The sequence below is a fragment of the Cibotium barometz genome, chromosome 49 (assembly GCF_041138505.1).
Source record: "Cibotium barometz isolate CiBa-2024 chromosome 49, ASM4113850v1, whole genome shotgun sequence".
In the NCBI taxonomy this organism is placed as follows: domain Eukaryota; kingdom Viridiplantae; phylum Streptophyta; class Polypodiopsida; order Cyatheales; family Cibotiaceae; genus Cibotium; species Cibotium barometz.
Genome location: NC_141094.1, coordinates 19411764 through 19431059, shown reverse-complemented (window position 1 = coordinate 19431059; position 19296 = coordinate 19411764). Strand labels below are relative to the sequence as shown.

At 42.6% G+C, this 19296-nt stretch overlaps 1 protein-coding gene across 1 annotated transcript in view; it reads right to left on the bottom strand.

The window, feature by feature from the left end:
* Positions 1-3388: 3388 nt before the first annotated feature.
* LOC147610377 (crossover junction endonuclease MUS81-like) overlaps positions 3389-19296 on the bottom strand; it is a 69057-nt gene continuing 53149 nt past the window's right edge. The window contains exons 9-12 of the mRNA XM_086786009.1: positions 6710-6789; positions 6391-6625; positions 6130-6216; positions 3389-3706 (exon numbers count right to left, since the gene is read on the bottom strand). Coding sequence (XP_086642135.1) covers positions 3581-3706; positions 6130-6216; positions 6391-6625; positions 6710-6789 — 528 coding nt within the window. The 3' untranslated portion in view covers positions 3389-3580. The remainder of the gene's footprint in view (positions 3707-6129; positions 6217-6390; positions 6626-6709; positions 6790-19296) is intronic.

Genomic DNA, 19296 nt, shown 5'->3' with positions numbered 1-19296 from the left:
TTCATTGGATAGTTTATCAAAACTAGGATATGTACTAAGGAAGAGGCAATAAGAGCCATGAGTTGCTAAATTATGCAATTCCTCATTTACTCTTTGAATCAAAGATGGAAACAATAAGTGACTGGAGAGTAGAAATTACATCAACAAATGCTTCAATAGATAGCCTCCATTACTCTCACATCAAGTCTTATGATACCAATCTATATGGTGGCTTGAGAGACCTCCCTCACAAGCACAGACATATGACAAATGAGGGGCACTTACCTCCACATATCACTACAAATTAAATAACTATAAATCCCCCATGTAGTGATGATGTGAACTTGTACATATAAGAATGAAGAGTGATCATATGGCAAATCAATCTCCAAATGGTAATAGCCAAAGCTTTGAGAAAAGCTTATAACTTCTCTCCTGAGAGAGTCTTCATGAACATATCTACCACATTGTCATGTGTAGAGAGATAAGCCATCTAATCTCTCTTGCCATGAGCCTCTCCCTCACATAATGATCATGCATCTCAAAGTGCTTTGTGGAACCATAAAACACTAGTTTCCTCGGCCCATGCACTTTAGTTGTTAGTAAAGATGGAGGTGAAGAACGATTGTTCACCAACACCAAGGTCTACCAAGACGTATGAGCCATACACTCTCCATAGTCATTAATACCGCGTACTCATTAGTTTCACAGCTCCAAATGGCCACCACCATATGCTTCTTGTTGCACCATGATATACATGAATCACCAAGATGAAAGAAAAGCCACCAGTGATATCCAACCCAATAGGAGTCATAGAAAGCATGCAATTGAATATTACCCCCCTTAGCATAGAACAATCCAAGGAATTGAGTACCGTATAAGTATCAACAATACTTGCTAGACATCCTTCTAATACTTACTTTTGGGAACATGCATAAACATGCTCAACTCAAAGACCATAATCTAAATGTCTAGCCTCATATTGCATACACAGATAAGATACCCAATAGCCTACTTTGATAAAGTGATGTATCAAATGGTTCACTTACATTCTAGAGAAATGACACATGTAATTTAGCATTCAAGGCTAAAACGACCTATAAAAAGCATATCATCAATGTATTATTAAATGATACGAAACATCAATTCTCACTCCTCTTTATATAGAGGATATCCTTAATTGGATTGTTGCAAAAACCATTTGCAAACAAATATACATTTATCGCCATATAAAGATTTTCTTAACCTACATACTTTAGATTCATGTCCCTTCTGAACAAAACCACGAGACTAAGGTATATAAACCTCCTCATATAAATCACCATTCAAGAAGACAATCTTGATATCCAATTCATATACATTCCATCCATGAAACATTGCCAATGCAATAATACACTAGTTTGTAATCATACAAGACATGGAGCCAAAGGTCTCATCATAATGTATGTCCTTTCCCTAGCATAAACCTTTGCAACAACCTTAACTTGTAACCCTATTATCATCTTTATGCTTAAGCTTACAAACCCTTTACTTAGAGTACCAAATACCAAAGTGATGTCTCTATCACTTTGATCATCAAGTGTAAACCTATCGTCAACAAATCTGACCACTAGACTTACCCTAAAAGGTAGAGAATGATATCAAGCTCTTTTTAATGCCTCACACAAACAAGGCTCTTGAGGACAACCTTAACAACTCCTTCAACTGGATATGAGAAGACGTTTCCACATGTCGTTGTGACTCCTTAACGAGCACACTCAAGAGGAAAATAAACAACTCCAAGAAATAACATGCTTACTAGCACCACTATCAAAATACCTCATATAATAATGTCATAGAGAGAAGGATCATAACTACAATAGACAATGAATACCCAATCATCCATGTACATATATCATTGAGTCCTTTTTAACACTTGATGATAATGCATTAACCATAGCCATGCTTAACTCGTTTCTTTTTGTCCTACATTCTTTTTTTGCTTTCATTGATATAATCGCCTTGCTTACCACAATAGTTGGTTTTGCCTTTCTTAGGCTTTATCTCCCCCCTTCTTGACATTCTTGACGGAAGACTATGTTGATTCTACCTTTAGCTTGTAGCCGCCCGGAGAGAAGACTATATCTTTACCTCTTTGATTAGCAATGAATGCCTAACTTCACTCGCATACTAGTTCAATTTTATCGTGATTAATTGGGGTTATGCTTCATTTTAAGTCGAAGTGTGCATACAAAAACCTGGCATGAATCCGATAAAGCTACTAGGACAATAGACAAAAATAAACCTCATAAATATATGTAAGCATCTCTGTAGTATCTTTCATCATTGTGAGAAATTGATCCGTTGAGTATCCCTCTTACATATACTTCATCACGCAAGTAGGCCACATATACCTACCTCATCATGCACCTGATAAAACGCAACAAGCACATCCCAAGCATGCTTGACAATTTTACATGAGCAAATATTTGAAATAATGCTGCTTTCAATGTAAAGTACCTGCAATTCTTGGGTATGTGAATCCCTTCTATATTCCACTTGGCTTGTTCCGTTGTGAGAGGTGCGAAAGCAGTTGCTTACAATTACATCTAAACTAATACCACTATCCAAAGTGCCCTTACTTACCAATGAGTTTCAGCTCCATCATTGGACCTGTTCTCACACACTTACAGTTTTCAGCCAGCGGACCATTAGTGTGATTTGAACCAGCCATTGCAAGGGCTGGTTGAACACAAAACCAGTGGGATTTGTGTAATCTCTGATGTGGCACAGCAGCTCATTACAGTTTTTTTTCCCCCCGTTGTTCACTCATCTCTCCATTGAGTGACAACTGCTCGAGGTCGTGAGAACAGGATCACTTATACCGTTCTACTCAGATAATATATCATCCCACAACACCCTTTGGTCCATTTACTACATACACCTCCACAAGAATATAAATATGTTCTCCTACTGTTAAATTGACTGTACATCACATTTATACATGCATATGTGCACATTTCTAGTGAATTGGCTTTACCTCCTAGCTATAGCACACCCTTATTGCCTTAACTTTCTTTCTACACTCCTCCAGCATTTTTGCAATCCTCCGTTGTGTCCCAATGCAAGAAAAGCAACCACAATAATCAACAGCAAAGAGAGACATGTAAAAGGAAAGTGCAAGTAATGTCCAAGAGGATAAGCAGAGAGACATGCATGAAATGTCAAGCACATAGTACTAGAAGTTCAGGCATTTCCTGTTTAGCCATGTAAGTGACGATCTCAAGTACTAATACATTGATCCACCAAAACATCAAAGCCCAATCATTGTCAACAAGAGGGGGCAGAGGGGGGAAGAAAAAGGGGGAAGGTGGTTGTTGAGCATGCTGTTTGGCAAGCCCAATCCTTTCTCAGTGCCGTAATCAAAAGCTTTGCACCAAAAAACATTTTATTGTAAGCGCTTGTAAGAGAAGAGAACTTGTCCATGCTTTCCATACATACACACAAGGTACTCTGAACACAACAAATCCTCAATGCAAGGTTATCTAGCACAACATTGCATTGCAAGTTGACCTAAAAAGTGAGATACATGAATATATAATTTACATACTTGCCACATATTTCACTTTGTATCTGCTGAACACATGAAATGAAAGACCCTTTTGCTGACAACACTACTAATCTCCTTGTTTTGGTTTATGATGGGGATGCCTTTCAACAGGAGCTCTTGGGCTCTTTCATCTCCCCTCTGCAGATGGAAAAAGAACTTGTTAAGGTGCAATTTGTTTCAGACATGACCTCTCTCACTGCACATTTGAAAACAACTTTTTCTTGTGTAGTAGATATACTGATTATGGTTACAAAGATGAGCTTACAATTCAGGATTTAAACTCTAAACCACCCTCCACTATGTTCATAGTTGCCGTATCTTCCATGAAAGATCTTGGGGAAGCGTTTCTGAAACGTTCCGTGTTTGAAAATCATGTTTCTTTGCAGGCTTTTTTTAAACTCTTTTTTTTAAACGCTGGTGGGTTTCTTGAAGTATTAAGGTTTCAATTCTTTTATTTTTAAAAGTGACGGGTTTTTTAAGATAAGATGCATGTGTGTGTGTGAACGTTCGTGTTTGCTTCAACCTTCAATTGTTGAGTACAGCTCGTCACTACAGGTTTCTCTCTCTCTCTCTCTCTCTCTCTCTCTCTCTTGATTGCCCGCATGATTCGGAGCAAATCATCAGTACCACATGAAATTGTTCGGGCTGAGCTGGGTGCCCCACCAGTGGTAACCGAGGCCCTATTCCAAGTAGTTACCTTTTTACAGCGGCTATGGGAGCTCCCTCAGCCGAGGTACTCCCAATTGGCATTGACCTCATCCATACAGTTGGCAGAGGATGGAGATACTCATTGTTGGTATTTTCGTGCCCAAGGGCTCAAGGAGGCTAGTCCATGTCCTCTGTGTGTCCACTTTGATGATATCCATCCTGATCACGCGATTTTGCTCTGTGCGGGTGAGATCCAAAAATGGACAATCTAGACTGTACACTGAAAGGGTGGTAGTGCCTCTATCCGCAAACCATGTAGGTCAAACCATGATCTCAATTACAAGAGCCATTTTCTACACCTCTCACCGGATGATTTTATCACCCGCCCGGCGTACATGGATGTACACCTATCACATGGGATACGTTGTGTCATTGGACAGATCCGGACCTCATCATACCAGCTGCGGATTGAGACAGGGCGATATGTGCATCAAATCTTGGATGACCGCATTTGTCAGCTATGCTACCGGGAGGTAGAGATAGAGGAACACTACATTTGCCGATGTACAGTCTATTATGAGATCTGAGGGAGATATCACTCTCTCTTCCGAGAGGGTTTTGGGCCGTCACACAGGATCATGGAGTTTGAGGATCAGAGATGCCTGGGATTGTTTCTACTTGAGCTCAGGAGACACAGAGAGACCCTCTTGGCAGATAGGAGGCCGACCCATGATGTACCTAGACAGAGGACCCTAACACATTTCCTCGGCACCAGCACCAGCAACCCAGCCCACACACCTCCTCATACCTCCTCCATTGGGCCATCAAGGCACCCACCACGCTCATCACTAACAGAGCAGTTATCTTATGTCGTGCTTGTCAGCCACCCACGCCCACCAGGATCCTGACCACGGCATCCTCACCATCACTAGATCAGAGCCATTATTGCTCGGCATCGGAGGCGCCTACCTCACTTTTACGACCTCTCCATTCTAGACAGCCCCATGGCGGAGGTACTTGATCTAAGGAGAAGGCAACACTTCCAACTGATCAGCATACATGGATCTACCTCATATACATTTTTCAGTATTTTCTACTCAGAATTATTGCCTCTTACAGTTTTGTTCTTATAACTGTAGGACAATCAATTTATTGTACTTTTTAGTCTCATTTAGTTGTTCTCTTTGATGAGACACCAACTTCAGATGTACTCTCAGTTTTGGTCTCATAGGCCACTATGGCCTCTTAGAGACGTTAATATATCATTTCATTTCATTTCTCTCTCTAAAACGCTTTCTAAAAATGACACATTTGAGGAGTCTTCAACTAGTAGTGAGAGTGATGAGGATCAGGATCAGGATCAGGATGAGATCTGATCTCAATGGATTATACATAGGCTTCACTATTCAGTATTTATGTATTGACATTGGTGTTCTCATTTTTCATCAATGTAGCCTCTTTGACTTTAGAGCCTCGACTCTTCATTTATGGCTCTAGTGATTATTCTTTTGTTTTTCATCTATGAATCATGATTCATAAACATGTGTTTGTCTTATGAAAGATATGTTTGAATGTTCATGTCATGATTTCTTCTAGAGAATGACTTAGGTTGCAACTGATGTGTGGCTGTGGTTTATTCAATTCAAGTTTGAAGATGGTCATGACTTCTCTTGCAGATAATACAGCTCATCTACAACTCGTCTGATGTGTAAATTTGACATCTTGTGCAATGTGCATCAATATTGTACCATGAGTTGGTTGTGGGGATCTAGGACTGGATAGTAGTTGCATTTAGTTGTTTGAGAATGAAATGCCATTAACCTTCAGAATACACTTGAGAAACAGCCAAGGCCATTACAACAACCAAAAACGAGGAAAAAAAGGACAAATCCATTCTGCAAAAAGATACGTACAAGGCTGGAGTAAGCCGACACTAGTGACACAGGTGTTGGATACCTCTCCAGAATGGAAAGTGCAATACTCTCAGTTACCTGTTTTACCTGCAATCACATTCGAAATTCAGGGTCCTCCAAGCAAAACCAAGCCAAGCGCCCCCACCCCCCCCCCCGCCCCCCAAAAGCACACACACACACACACAACGAGCAGAGGAAGGCTACTTTATGTAGGTTTTCAGATATCAATAGAGAACTTGTGCTTTTCATTATAAGCCTTACTTGCATCAACATCACCCCAAAAATATCGCTCACTTTCTCTTTCTCAAGATCTCTGCAACCGTCCACAAACTGTCTGTATGTCTTGCACAAACCTTGTCTGGCCTTTTGACGATCACTCAACTCATTATAGTGAAAACCAATTGCATGCGTAAGATGACCATACTTCCTCATGGTATCCCTCACATCATGTGTTCTTTGGACATCAAAACCTTCTGCAATCTCAGTGGTGAAACACCTGCATTCGAAAGCCAAAAACTTGATTCAAATCTTCATATGACATGATCATAATCTTGCACCACAAAGTAGTAAGTAAATATACGCTGTCTTGATGCTTTCTGCAGAATCCATGGCATTTGGATCCCCTTCAACTATGTAAATCAGTTTCCGTAAACCACACCTCTGCAGTAGTCACAAGTGTAGACCAATAAATAGAGTGTTGTAACCAAGGTTCCTTCCACCAAGTTTCTTGAAACTTAAACAAAAAGCGTTGGAAGCTTTTATTCTCCCGGTTTTCAATCTCTTCTCGTGTTTTCAGATAAAAAACTTCAAATTTTTGAGTTTGGCTTTAAATATGTTAATTTGTAAAAGGCTTAATATAAAGGCAGCTCCCATTTGTGAGCCTGCACAGAGGAATTTGGGAAGTTGACTGAAACAACCAACTCCCTGCCGCTCAATAGCCCTAATATAATATAGAGGTTGGCAAGAGCTGAAGGCGGACCATCCATCCAGATTCCAGCCACCACCCACACATAGTGCCTATAGAAGTCTATAGGTGATAGCTACGGCTATCTGTGGTGATCCGGACCTCTCTCAAGCCGAAAGAAGAGTAGACTGCTGAAACGGCAAGCTGAGGATCTCTTCACAACCACCCCCCTTGCTAAGTTTGGTAGACACTAAGAGCATGGAAACTCCCAGGTAAGAGGTATGTGTCCCATACCACAGTCCCCACCCAGTCCAAGGTGTCGTTAGGAAGACCTTGCTAGTGGCCACACTGCCACCAACCAATATTTTCCCGTCTAAGAAATTGATGCAAAACTCCACAAGCCCGGAGATTTGTTTGATAATTTTTGTACATGCTCTATACCTTATAGGCATGATTGAATGAACATATGAGCATTACTTGGACATCGACATTACGTGGATTTCTGAAATTGAATGCATGCGGAGACACCTGAAAATCCCAAAGATCTGTGTAGGAGCGAAACCAAACTTATGGTTCAATCTGTGCAGTAATTTTTTTTTACGAGTTTAATTAGGGGTAAGTATGAAACTGAACCCTTGTTTTTATAATTATTCTTTAAGTGCCAACCTTAATGTGTGTAGATATTAAGGTTATGCAAGGCAAAGCCATTAAAAAAACGCTTGGCGAAAAAGAAGCTTAGAAAATCCATTAATGAAAAGTAAATGTAAAGTAAAAACATCCAAGAAAATAGGGTTGTGTTGATCCCAAAGCCTTCTATCTCACAGGCGTAGCTCATTGGGCTGCTAGAGTACATGTTTGGAATGCACAAAGGTTCTACATATTTGTTTTTTTTTTTCAAGGAAGAGACTTCTATTAAGTATAAAAAGGCATACAACAATCACATCTATAAGCCAAAATATAATAGAATCACCCCAATATGTAAGGTGATCTCAACCACTCAGTATAATAGAATCACCCCAATATGTAAGGTGATCTCAACCACTCAGGAGCATCATGGGGCCATGAAAGACCTGTCGGTTGCATCAATCTGATCAATGCGTATGCGAGAGCCCCTAAGATGATGAACAGATGAAGCTCTCCGATCCACCGAAAGATTCTTGAAGGACTTCCAAGAAAGAACTATATATGCACCTCTCTCCCATCATGACCACTGCATGTAACGAGATGCACCAAGTGGCCAACCAGCCTCATCCCTAATGAACAACGACACATAATAGGTTGTCAGTGCACCTCATCCAAAGACCTTGGAAGCCTCTGTCGGAAGGAAGGTCTCATGCCTACATAATAGGCTACAATAAGAGGGGAAGATGGTGCCCTGATATCTGCCTCTGTGAACAAAAACCATGTGCTGTGGGCAGCCAACAAAAACCATGTACATCCAAAAATCTGAGATAAGAAAAACTCCTTCCAAGGCTCGGTGCTTGGTAGAAAACCTCTAACCACAAATTTGCAAAGCACCGCCCTGCACTAAACATCTGGATTAATAATATTCAGCCCCCCAACTCGTCTGGGCTGAATAATTGTAAGCAAAGCTACCCTGGCACATGTGTCTGTGGTGCCATCCAAACCCGACCAAAGAAAACTATGGATCAACCTCCGCAACTGACCAATGCACGCACGAGAGAAGCACCAACAAGAGGCAATAAACCAAGCCGAAGCAAGCAATACCCGAGTAGCCACCGATGCTCTAGAGGCTAAATCCAATCTTATAGAGCTCCAATGAAGAAGCTTCTTCTAAATACTCAAACTGCTATGCAGGAGAAATATCAACCCCAACATGGCAAACTGATATGCAAGAGAAATATCAACCCCAACTTGGCATCCCAAGTATCTAACAGTGCATCCTCTGTTGATCCAAGTGAAACCAAGCTCTACACCCCAAGCAACTCTCGACGAGTCACTAATTCAAAAACCAACAGATTTGTGCCAATTAATGAGAGCCATGCTGCCAAACAAAACTCTTCTAGTGCCACCTGGAAGGAGCATAAACATATGTGTGTGAGGTCTCCAAGAACATGGTTGTGTCAGCAACTAACTCAAAGTCAACCAGCTCCTTCTGACTACGAAGAGACAACCTCAATCTAGAAATACCAACAGTGGAGTGGAGGAAGATGATCATGGCCTCAACGACTATGATATATAGAAATGGGGCTGATGGGCATCCCTACTGTTCTAAGCAAGAGATCTGAAACCACTCTCCTCTATCACCGCAAGTGACAGCATCATGATACATGCATGAAACTCCACTAATCCATCTCTAAGAGAAACCCGAATGGCTAAGAGTACCCTCAAGGAAGTCCCAATCCACTCTATCATAAGCCTTCTCAAAATCCAAAAGCTCCATGGCTAGAATCCTTCTAAGTATCATGAATGACATCCTGCAAAATTGGTTGCAGTCTAATGCTCACTGCCTTAGCAAGTATCTTATATGCAGTCCCAAGTAAGGTGACAAGTCTCGATTGTCCAATCAAGGTCTTATCCCCACCCTTAGGGATAAGCAAGATTAGCCCCTTCGTGAGAGAAGAAGGCACAGAACCTCTGTCCCACATCTCCTCGAGAGCCGAGGTGATCTCTGTCCAAATCTCATCCAAAAAAGTTACTTTAAAAAACAATGGAGAGACCATCCTCCTGTAGATACTTACCATGAGGTATGGCATGAAGAGCATAACTGAACTCCTGCGTGGAAAAAGGGGCATCCTGAACGACACACATCTCCTCAATTATCAAATGTGGCAATGCATTCCAAACATTCGTCTATGCCCTATGTCTCGAATTAGAATAAGGCTTAGCGCTAAGAAGCTGGGCGATAGAAATTAGTGGCAATCTGTCTAACCATAAGAGGATCTGAATGAAGAGTGCCATATGAATCCTCCAACTTCCTAACACTATCTCTAGCATGAGATGGGCCACGAGTAGCAAAGAAGTGTTTGTTGCATCTGCCACCCATCTGGGTCCAAAAGGATTCCTGGGCATGGTAACAACACTCCGCATGCTGCTCAAGAGAGTGATGAAGCTCTGCCCTAACAGTACATAAAGAGCCTACAACCCAGTGAGCAAGGGATGTTTCTCATAAGAGCCTACAACCCAGTGAGCATGGGGTGTTTCTCAGTCAATCAGTCTACCTCTAATAGCACTTTTAAGTCCAAGATCTCCTGTCTCTTAGAAAGGACACACATGTGATAAAAGCAGCTAATATCACAGAGAGCAAAGGCCACGCTTTGCAAGGCCCGCGACAAATCATGAGATCTCTAAATATCAAGCATCTGACGTGATAGCTATGCATCTAAGAACAAATAATCATGGATGCATACATGAGATGTTGATCCATGGTGACTCGAATCTCTAATGCATAAAACCATTGGACAATGATCCGCTTTTGAAGTGCTTGCAACAATAAAAGCATGGCCCCTCTATCAAGCACCCAATCATCCATATAAAATCAATCTAAACTTGCATAAATACATCCTCCATGCCTTCTCATGTTAGACTATGAATAAAGAAGAGTGGATGGTCTCCTCAAAATGTCATTCTCATGCAAACAATCGCTGCCAAGAATGGAGAGTATAAACCTCTCCCAAGACACTCTCTCAAGAGGATGCACCAAGCCCTCATGCCCACCTATTTTATCCACTGGCATCTCAACCATGTTAAAATCCCCACCAATAATCCAATGGTCAGCATGAGGCTTCAACGTAGTGAGAGATTTGCAAAAGATAATCCTCTCGCCTCTATGGTGACACCCTGCATAAGAAGGATCACCGCACTCTCGCAAGTAAAATGACACCATGTCCAATGATGCAAGGCAAAACCACAGCTGAAACAAAAGTACAAACAGCACCTGTGGTACCAATGGCTAGCGACCAAAAGGTGTGTCCCTTGCTTGATCTCCCACACTGGCTAGCATCCAATTCATGCTCTTGCAAGAGTAATACATACATAGGTCCACCAGTAAGTAATTGCACTGTGAAGTTGAGTTTTGATAATCTGTTTTTGCCGACGCGCAAAAAAACCTACGAACGACCAGATCTGATGGTTGACGAAGGATCCCCCTTAGAGACAGAGGTATGTCTCGCATAGGTAAGGGAATGAAAACCTTACCTCTCATTCCCACCCTCGGGAGAAGCCAGGACTAGTCCTCAAAACATGAGAGATACCACGACGATGCGACTGCACAACATTATCCTGGAGGGTGCAATCATCATATATCTGTTATGCAACATCCTTGCAAGGGATCCAAATCTTGTGCCTCCAGAGCCTCATCCTCCAAAGAAGGATCCATATTCTGTGAGGCAAGAGCTACATAAGGGTTGGGGTGCTCCTCTAAGGCTGCGGGTAAGGGGCAGATACAAGGGGTCCGAGAGCACTTGTCATCTCTAACCACAACCCGAAGGCAATGAAGCGCTCTTCCATGAACTCCAAGCAACCTTGTTAAGCAAATGCAAGTTTGCATTAACAAAGACTAGATCATTCGCCATTGCTATGCCAAGGCGATTCCTTTTCTTTGACGCTATGTGACCTAAGGAGCTCCACAAGTGCTTGAGAGGGGTTGAGAAGGGAAACATTTGGAGATTTAAGAAAAAGAAGACAATAATCCACACTAGGCCCCCAACGCGAATGGCAACCATTGCAACTCCGGGGTGTCAGCTCCATAGTCCTCCCACCATAAAGCTAATCCAACCAATTAAAAACCTGTCCGTCAAGGCATCTGCACATGAAAATACGCCCATTTTGTTCTTGTAGAAGTCCAACTGAGTTTTGATGGTTCTCATCTGAGTTTGATCTCGCACCAATCCCTAGAGAGTCTTCGCCCACCCTCTGGCCACCTCTCCATCAATCTCCTACCCCTTGCCTTGAAACTCTGGATCCAATACAAATGCTGTTGCGTGCAAATGTGAGTGGTAACTATCCCATCACGTCTGGCATATCTCCCTCAAGTCCTCAAACCTATCAGCATCTGGCTCAATCTCCTTAATGTACTCCACCATCTTATCCAGTCCCTCACATCTGCTGCATCTACCTGTGCCTTTCTACCGGGAGGCCATGCCTGCCCAATGGACGGGAGCATGAGAAGGAACCGCAAAGGAACTACATAAGAAGCCCTCGAAGAAGAGGAAGAGAGGGCTCCACCTCCTCCTCAGCCCGATGAAGAAGAAACAACTCGTGCCATAGGTGCTACTGGCTTCACCACTTTGCGTGCATCTAATGAAGCTGCGAATGCGGTAAGAGCAACCTTCTTTGCATTTGGAATGGAATGAGAGGGCGAAATTGATGCAGTGGCCTTTCTCTCCAATGAGATAGGCACAGACTCTATCCATTCCTCCATTCTTCTCTTTGCCACAATAGCGGCACTTCCACTTCCTTGCTCCTCCCTTGTTGGAATTTTTGCCGGTGCTATCAACCTCATCCCACCACTTCGAAGCCATTGCTTGGAGACGGATAGTGACTAGTGCTACTTGCAGACAGATAGTGGCAAGTGCTGAAGCTATCAAGAACCGGCCGATGATGTGTAGTTGGGGTGTGACACTGTGATGAGAATCAGATGTGCCTCATGGTTCACTGCCTGCGATGAGACTCTCAGCACTGTGTACTGTGCCGCAGCGAGCAATCAGCAGCAAGCAGCAGGTAAACAAAGTCGCAATCGGCAGGCTGTAGGTATACAGATGGCAAGCAGCACTGAGAAGCTAATCAGCAGGCAGCAGGTGTGATGACAGCAGGGCTCAGGCTGGCAGGCAGGTGTGATGATGACAGGGCCCAGGCAGCACGTGCTATAGCCTGTGGTATGATGATGACAGAAGGTGCTATGGCTGGATGAGCAAGTACCTAGTATACGGACAGCAGGCTACATGATACAGCAGCAGACAACATCGGACGACGTTGAAGGCGGCAATGAAAGTGGGTGGTCGACGGTCGTCGCACAGTTCACAAATATCGCTTTAGCCACCGTTGGCCTGTTTCGCACCTCTTCAAAATGGCCCGTAAGTGCGCAAGGGAACATTCAGGAACGTTCCACGTGGCCGTTCTGTCCTACATAACATTTCAGGGCGTTCCGTAGAATTCACGCTCAGGGAATGCCGTTCCCATGTGCCCTCTGGGTGGAACGGCGTTCCTTGGTAACCCTACAAAGGATGCCGCTATGGAAGCTAAGAACTTCCAATAAGCCGGAGGAAGAGCAAGGAACCACAATCAGACCCGGGTAAGGCGCTGATCCTCCACCACTGGATCAAAGTCCCCTAGTACTGAAAGAAGATCTTTCTAGGTACAAGAGGAAACGGGCTGAAGTAGCTTTCAAAGAAAGAAAGTCCACTTGGAAAAAGGCTCCACCAAGCAGACGTGTATCTTGGAAGTATACAATCAGCGGCGAAGGGAGAGGTGCCAAAAGCCATTCACTAGCATGCGAGCGAGAGGGTTGGGATCCATAAACCCTCGCAATAAAGGTGGTCTGGACCTCAATGTCAAATGTCGTATTCCGAAAAATTGATGATTCTCCTGGCCTGTGGGCGTGAGCAAGGATTGGCTCTAGCGGAAGCCATAAGGCCAATCAACGATGGGCGGCCAACTCAAATCCGATTAGACACAAATACTGAAGGAAAAAAGGGAAAAGGAGGTGGAGGAGCGGGCAGGAGTTGCAGGGGTAGGAGGAGGCGGGGGGCAAAAGAGAGACAGAGGAGAAGACGCGGCAACAACACGGGCAGAGGAAACCACGGGGGGCAGAGGCGGGGGCAGCGGAGGAGGTGGGGGACAGAGGCGGAGGCGGAGGCGAGGGGCAGCAGAGGTGGGGGCAGAGGCGGGCTGCAGAGGCAGAGGCAGAGGCAAGGGGCAGCAGAAGCGGGGCAGAGGTGGGGGTCAAAGGCGGCGGTGGGGACAAAGGTGGAGGCGGAGGCAGCAAGAGTGAGGCAGAGGGAGAAAAAGCGAGGCAGAGGCAGAGGCGGGGGCACAAGAGGAGGTGGGGGGAAGCAGAATCAAGGCGGGGGGCAAAGGCAGAGGCAGCAGCACAAACTCACTTCATCTTCTATTTTCCCCAATCCATTTGGAGCAAATCCAATTCTGGCTCAGAATTTCTTCTGCAGATAAATTGAGGGCTGCTGAAATATCAGTTGTACAAGGTAAACCAAGAGTTGAACGTGTAGTTGGGCACACCTCCTGGTTAGCATGAACACACCAGATAGGCCAGGCATATGTCTTCGATTTGTAATTTTGTTCTAGGTAGTACCACGATAAAATCCATGGAGATACTCTACCACTTAGATTTTGGTATCTCAAGTGGATGACGTAAGCCACCTTGCCTAAGGTGTTCAGCCTTATTCACTTGACACTGGCTACACTTTTAAACATACCTTCAATATAGGCCCTCATTTATGGCCAATAAAAGTTTTTCTTGACTAATTCATGGGTGCCTTACACTAAGAACATCATGACATTTGAAAAGTATTCTATTCCGAATTTCATCAATGTCCGGCACACAAACTTTGTTACTTCTTCTCCATAACCCATTCTGAATTGGTTACTGTTGGACTATCTTCTTTTCCGCACACGACTCCTTTGGGATTCCGGACTTCCCAGATCTCTTAAGTTGCCTCTAGTCTGAACTAGAGGCCAGATCTTTATTCCAAACAAGCAATCTCCTTGGCAAAGTCCATAAAGAGAAAGATAGAGATTAGTCGAGATCTCAGCTACAAAGAGAGCATCAACTTTAAGTATCCTACTAAGTGCATTTGCAACCCGGTTGCTAGAGCCCTTTCGGTCTCAAATCTCAAAATCGAACTCTTGCATGAGTTCAACCCATCTTGCTTTGCCGCCTCTAAGATCTCCAGAGTCACAAATGTACCTCAAGGAATGCTATCTGTCCAAGCAACGAGCTTGGAGCCATAGAGATAATGTCTCTGCTTCTTCAAAGCATAAACTATTGCTAGTAATTCTTTTTCTAGAGTCGGATACCACATTTCGGCTTTTGTGAGCCTTTTACTATCAAAGCAACCAGCCTTCCGTCTTGATAGAGAGCTGCCCAAACGGCGAAATCAGTAGCATTAGTGTCAACCACAAATGGTCTGCTAGGATCTACTAAATGCAGCATTAATGCTATAGTCATCAACGATTCTTTCAATGCTTCAAATCTTGCATTGAGGACATCATTCCACACCACTAGAGGACTATCCTTGCCCTTATTTTTCCTCACCACTCTTCTCAAGAGTGGAGTGAGCTATGCCGCTACCTTGGCAAAATCACAAAAAAACTTCTGAAAAAATTTGGTAAATCCTAGAAAAGACTTGATATGCCATGCAGTCTTCAAAATAGACCATTCACAGACCCTATGTACCTTCTCTGGGTCTGTGTGAGTTCCATCACAAGTAATAACATGACACAAATAGATAAGTTCAGTTTTAAAGAAATCACACTTGGATTCCTTGGCATAGAGCTTCTCTTGTCTTAAGATCTGTAAAAGACAATCCTAAGATGCTCTATGTGCCCTCGCAATGTTTTACTGTGAATCATATATTATCCAAGAATACCACAATAAATTTTCCCAAATATGGACGAAGTAGATCGTTTATTGCTGGAAAGTGGCTAGAGTACTGGTTAACCCAAAGGGTAACACCAAGAACTCATAGTGACCATATCTAGCCCGAAAACTTGTCTTTGGCACATCTTCGGACTTAATCCAAATTTGATGATACCCAACACGAACATCGATCTCTGTCAAGTATTTGGCTCCATGTATACGATCGATGAGATGATCCATTTGAGATAATGGATGCCCATTTTTTATCGTTAGTTTGTTTAACCCCTTATAATCTACCACACAACCGCATTGTGCAATCCTTTTTTCTAGATGATAGAACATTTGCTAGGCCATACAAACCCTCTCTCAAGATAATTTGCAACCACCTTTGTATCTCATCCATAGTCACAAGAAACGTTTCGAGTTTTTTTTCGTTTCGAGGTTTTTGGGGTTTTGTTTCGAAAGGTTTTTTTTCGTTTCGAGGTTTTTGGGGTTTTGTTTCGAAAGGTTTCGTCTCTCGGCTAAGAAACCGTGAGGTTTCAAAAAATCTAAGATTTCATAAAGTAAAAATACTTAAAGAACTTATAGTAGCCATCTAAAAACATAGTGTAATGATGAAAAAAAGGTCTCTTCTCACAGGGAACCATCCTTATTTTGATGAGGCATTATGGCAATTTTTCTTGATTAGATGTCACACGTGGTTCAATCAAGGACTCTTAAGAAATTGAAGAAGAGAAGGTAGAAATTGGGAAAGATTTAAGACATTGAAGGAAGAAAAAGGGGAAAGAAGAGAGGAGAAGAAGAGAAAAGGAGAAGGCAAGAGAAGAAGAGGGGAGGAAGGTGATGAGGAGGATATTGATAAAAACAAAACTAAAAAAAAATCCCAAAAAAATCAGGGAGAAAAAAAACAAAACCTAAAATTTCGGCGAAACTGCCGTACATGAGAGGTTTCGAGATTTTTAAAAACCGTTTCGAAGTTTCAAGGTTTCGAGGTGAGAAAGCTAGAAATGGGTTTTCTTGTTACTATGATCTCATCCTACTCGGTGATCACATTGCTTTGAGAACGGCTTGCTACCAATTATGATCCCTCTCTCTCTCTCTCTCTCTCTCTCTCTCTCTCTCTCTCTCTCTCTCTCTCTCTCTCTCGGGGTAATCCCTGTGGTAAATCAACAAGAAAAACATTTGCAAATTCACGCTTAATTTCTCGTAATGCTCATGACTCATCTGATTCACTATCATGTAAAGAGAAAGCAGAGTGAAAAAGGTTCAATTGACACAAACAAGCATCATACTCTGAAGATGATAAGTGTTCATTCATTTCAAGAGTCGATACGATAAGGATATCATTACCCAAGATAGGTAAAACAAAACTGGGATAACTCAACACCATCGGAGCATTATTATGAACAAAAGTAATTACATGGGATTCATAATCAATTTGAAGCGTATCATTCTTGGAATAAAACCAAGATATTCCCAAAATTATCCAATAGTCTTGAATCTGTAATTCTACGTTTGGAACTAGCTTGTTCCAAATCTGGGAATCCGTCTCCTTTGCAAAATTGACTTGATACTTGTAATCACTTGCCTTCATTGGTAGTTATTGTTTTTGCACCAACCAGAAGCTTACAATGTTATGAGTATTGCCATTGTCAAAAAGTACACCTACCTTTGACCCTTGATCCGACCCTCCATTTGGAGTAGGTACTTCTGGCCAAAGGCTAAAGTACTAAGAGAACAACCTTTGCAAATACTATCCTCAAGCTGATGAATTTTGATGGAAGAGATTTATATTCTTAAAGAAACCTATCAAAAGTCTTGCCTTTCATCCGAAGTTCTTGCAATTTGGCACAAGCCTTAAGAGGGTCTATCTTGAGAAATTGTTTGCAAAAAACATCAACAAATTCGTCCCAAGTGCTTGGCTTAGGTTGAAGATCTCTCCACGAAGTAAATGCCTTGATCCATAGGAACATCTATACTTGGGGAATCCTACAATCTACGGTCTCTTGGTTGAGATCGAAGTAGGTTGTCCATTGGTTTAACGACTTGTCTACATAGGTTTCCTCGCATTCTTTTTTCCCTCCTAAAAAGAGGATGCCTTGAAACAGTAATATGGTGGAAGCCACCACTTGCAATGCTCATTGGGGACCAACTTGTCCACTCAAGTGAGCAAGTGTAGTCTCAATTACACAGGACAACCATCCAAGTTTCCAATAGTGACCATGGTGGTCTCCATAGCAACAAGTCGTCTATCAAGTACCATCGATGAGCCACCATTGCATGTCAATAGTAAAAACCAAGGGAGTTGGATTTGTTGATACTCTAGGTGTTTGAGAGTTCTCTTCAACCATGATAATGGAAGTGAAAGCTTATAGGAAAGTAAGTAGGATGGATGAGAGACTCACGTGTCAATTACAACACGACACCTCTGTCTCTCTCTCTACATTTTGTATGCTCGCCACTCTGCATCCGCCTTGTAGACGACGGCTTTGGATGCGTAGGACTGGGTGTGATTAACGCCAACAGCATGCCTTGCGTGCTGGAAGCTGCTTGTCGACAAGGCCGCTTTGTCTTGGCTGGCCTAGCTAGCCTGGTCGCTCACGCCCCACTCCAAGGCTAGCCGGCCTAGCTGCCACACACCAAACCTTGCTTGGCTTGCCTTGAGCAAGGGCTTGCATAAAGCATGTGTAATCTTCCACACAAGCGCTTCGGCCAAGCGCTCACGACACTCACATGTGTAAACACACGTCCGCGTACAAACACTTCTCCTTAAAAACATTTCAAAATGCCATCCTTGTCTACCATCAAAGGGCAAAAGCAAGGGGCACGGAGCGTCCCTACTTCTCCCAATTGCCTTGCTCCCTTAATTTTCCTTTTCAATGGACTCAACGCACAAGGATCTAATATTTCAGCTCTTGACATTGATAGCTTCCTTATGTTCATTCTTTATATATGTTTTTAACCAAATTCGTTAACCATTTTTAACTCTCTACATAACTAAAGTATGTATTCTCATGTGCATCATACCAAAGTCAAACCATACACCTATCATCTCATACTGCACCTACATATACATAACCACCTTGCAGGTGATTATAAACTCATAAATCATTTATCATATATATATTATGATTTATATATGCTAATTGAAGAAGTGAACGTACTCAAAGTACAAATCCCGATGCGTGCTTTGTGTACTCATACCATATAGCACTGTACCTAAAGTACGCAACCATTATGGCACAGACCCACAACACAACTCACTTGTCATACCAAATGACATCATGCATTAGTTGACGACAAACACTAGTCCACTTAATGCACAAACAAGTCCTAATGCCATGTACTTCTAGTATAGTAAGATCTCCCTTGTCCAACCCTCATCTAAGATTGAACGGAAATTATGTTTTAACACACGTAGTAGATACTCACGTCTACTTTAGAGCAAGCATAGAACATCCCATTAGATTCTGTGTATATCCCATGTTTTGGAACAGTTTGAAGACAATTTATGGCTTTGAACTACTTTTCATTCCACCAAAATGGAATGAACTTTAGGTGACCAAAGGACGACCCAATCCCATTAATAGAGATTCTGAGAAGGACAACGGTTACAAAATATTCCATCCCTAAATGTCCATGGGTTACATCCCATTGAGCAAGTGTAAAGTCCATATGACTCCAAAGTCTTCTAATCAAAAATAAC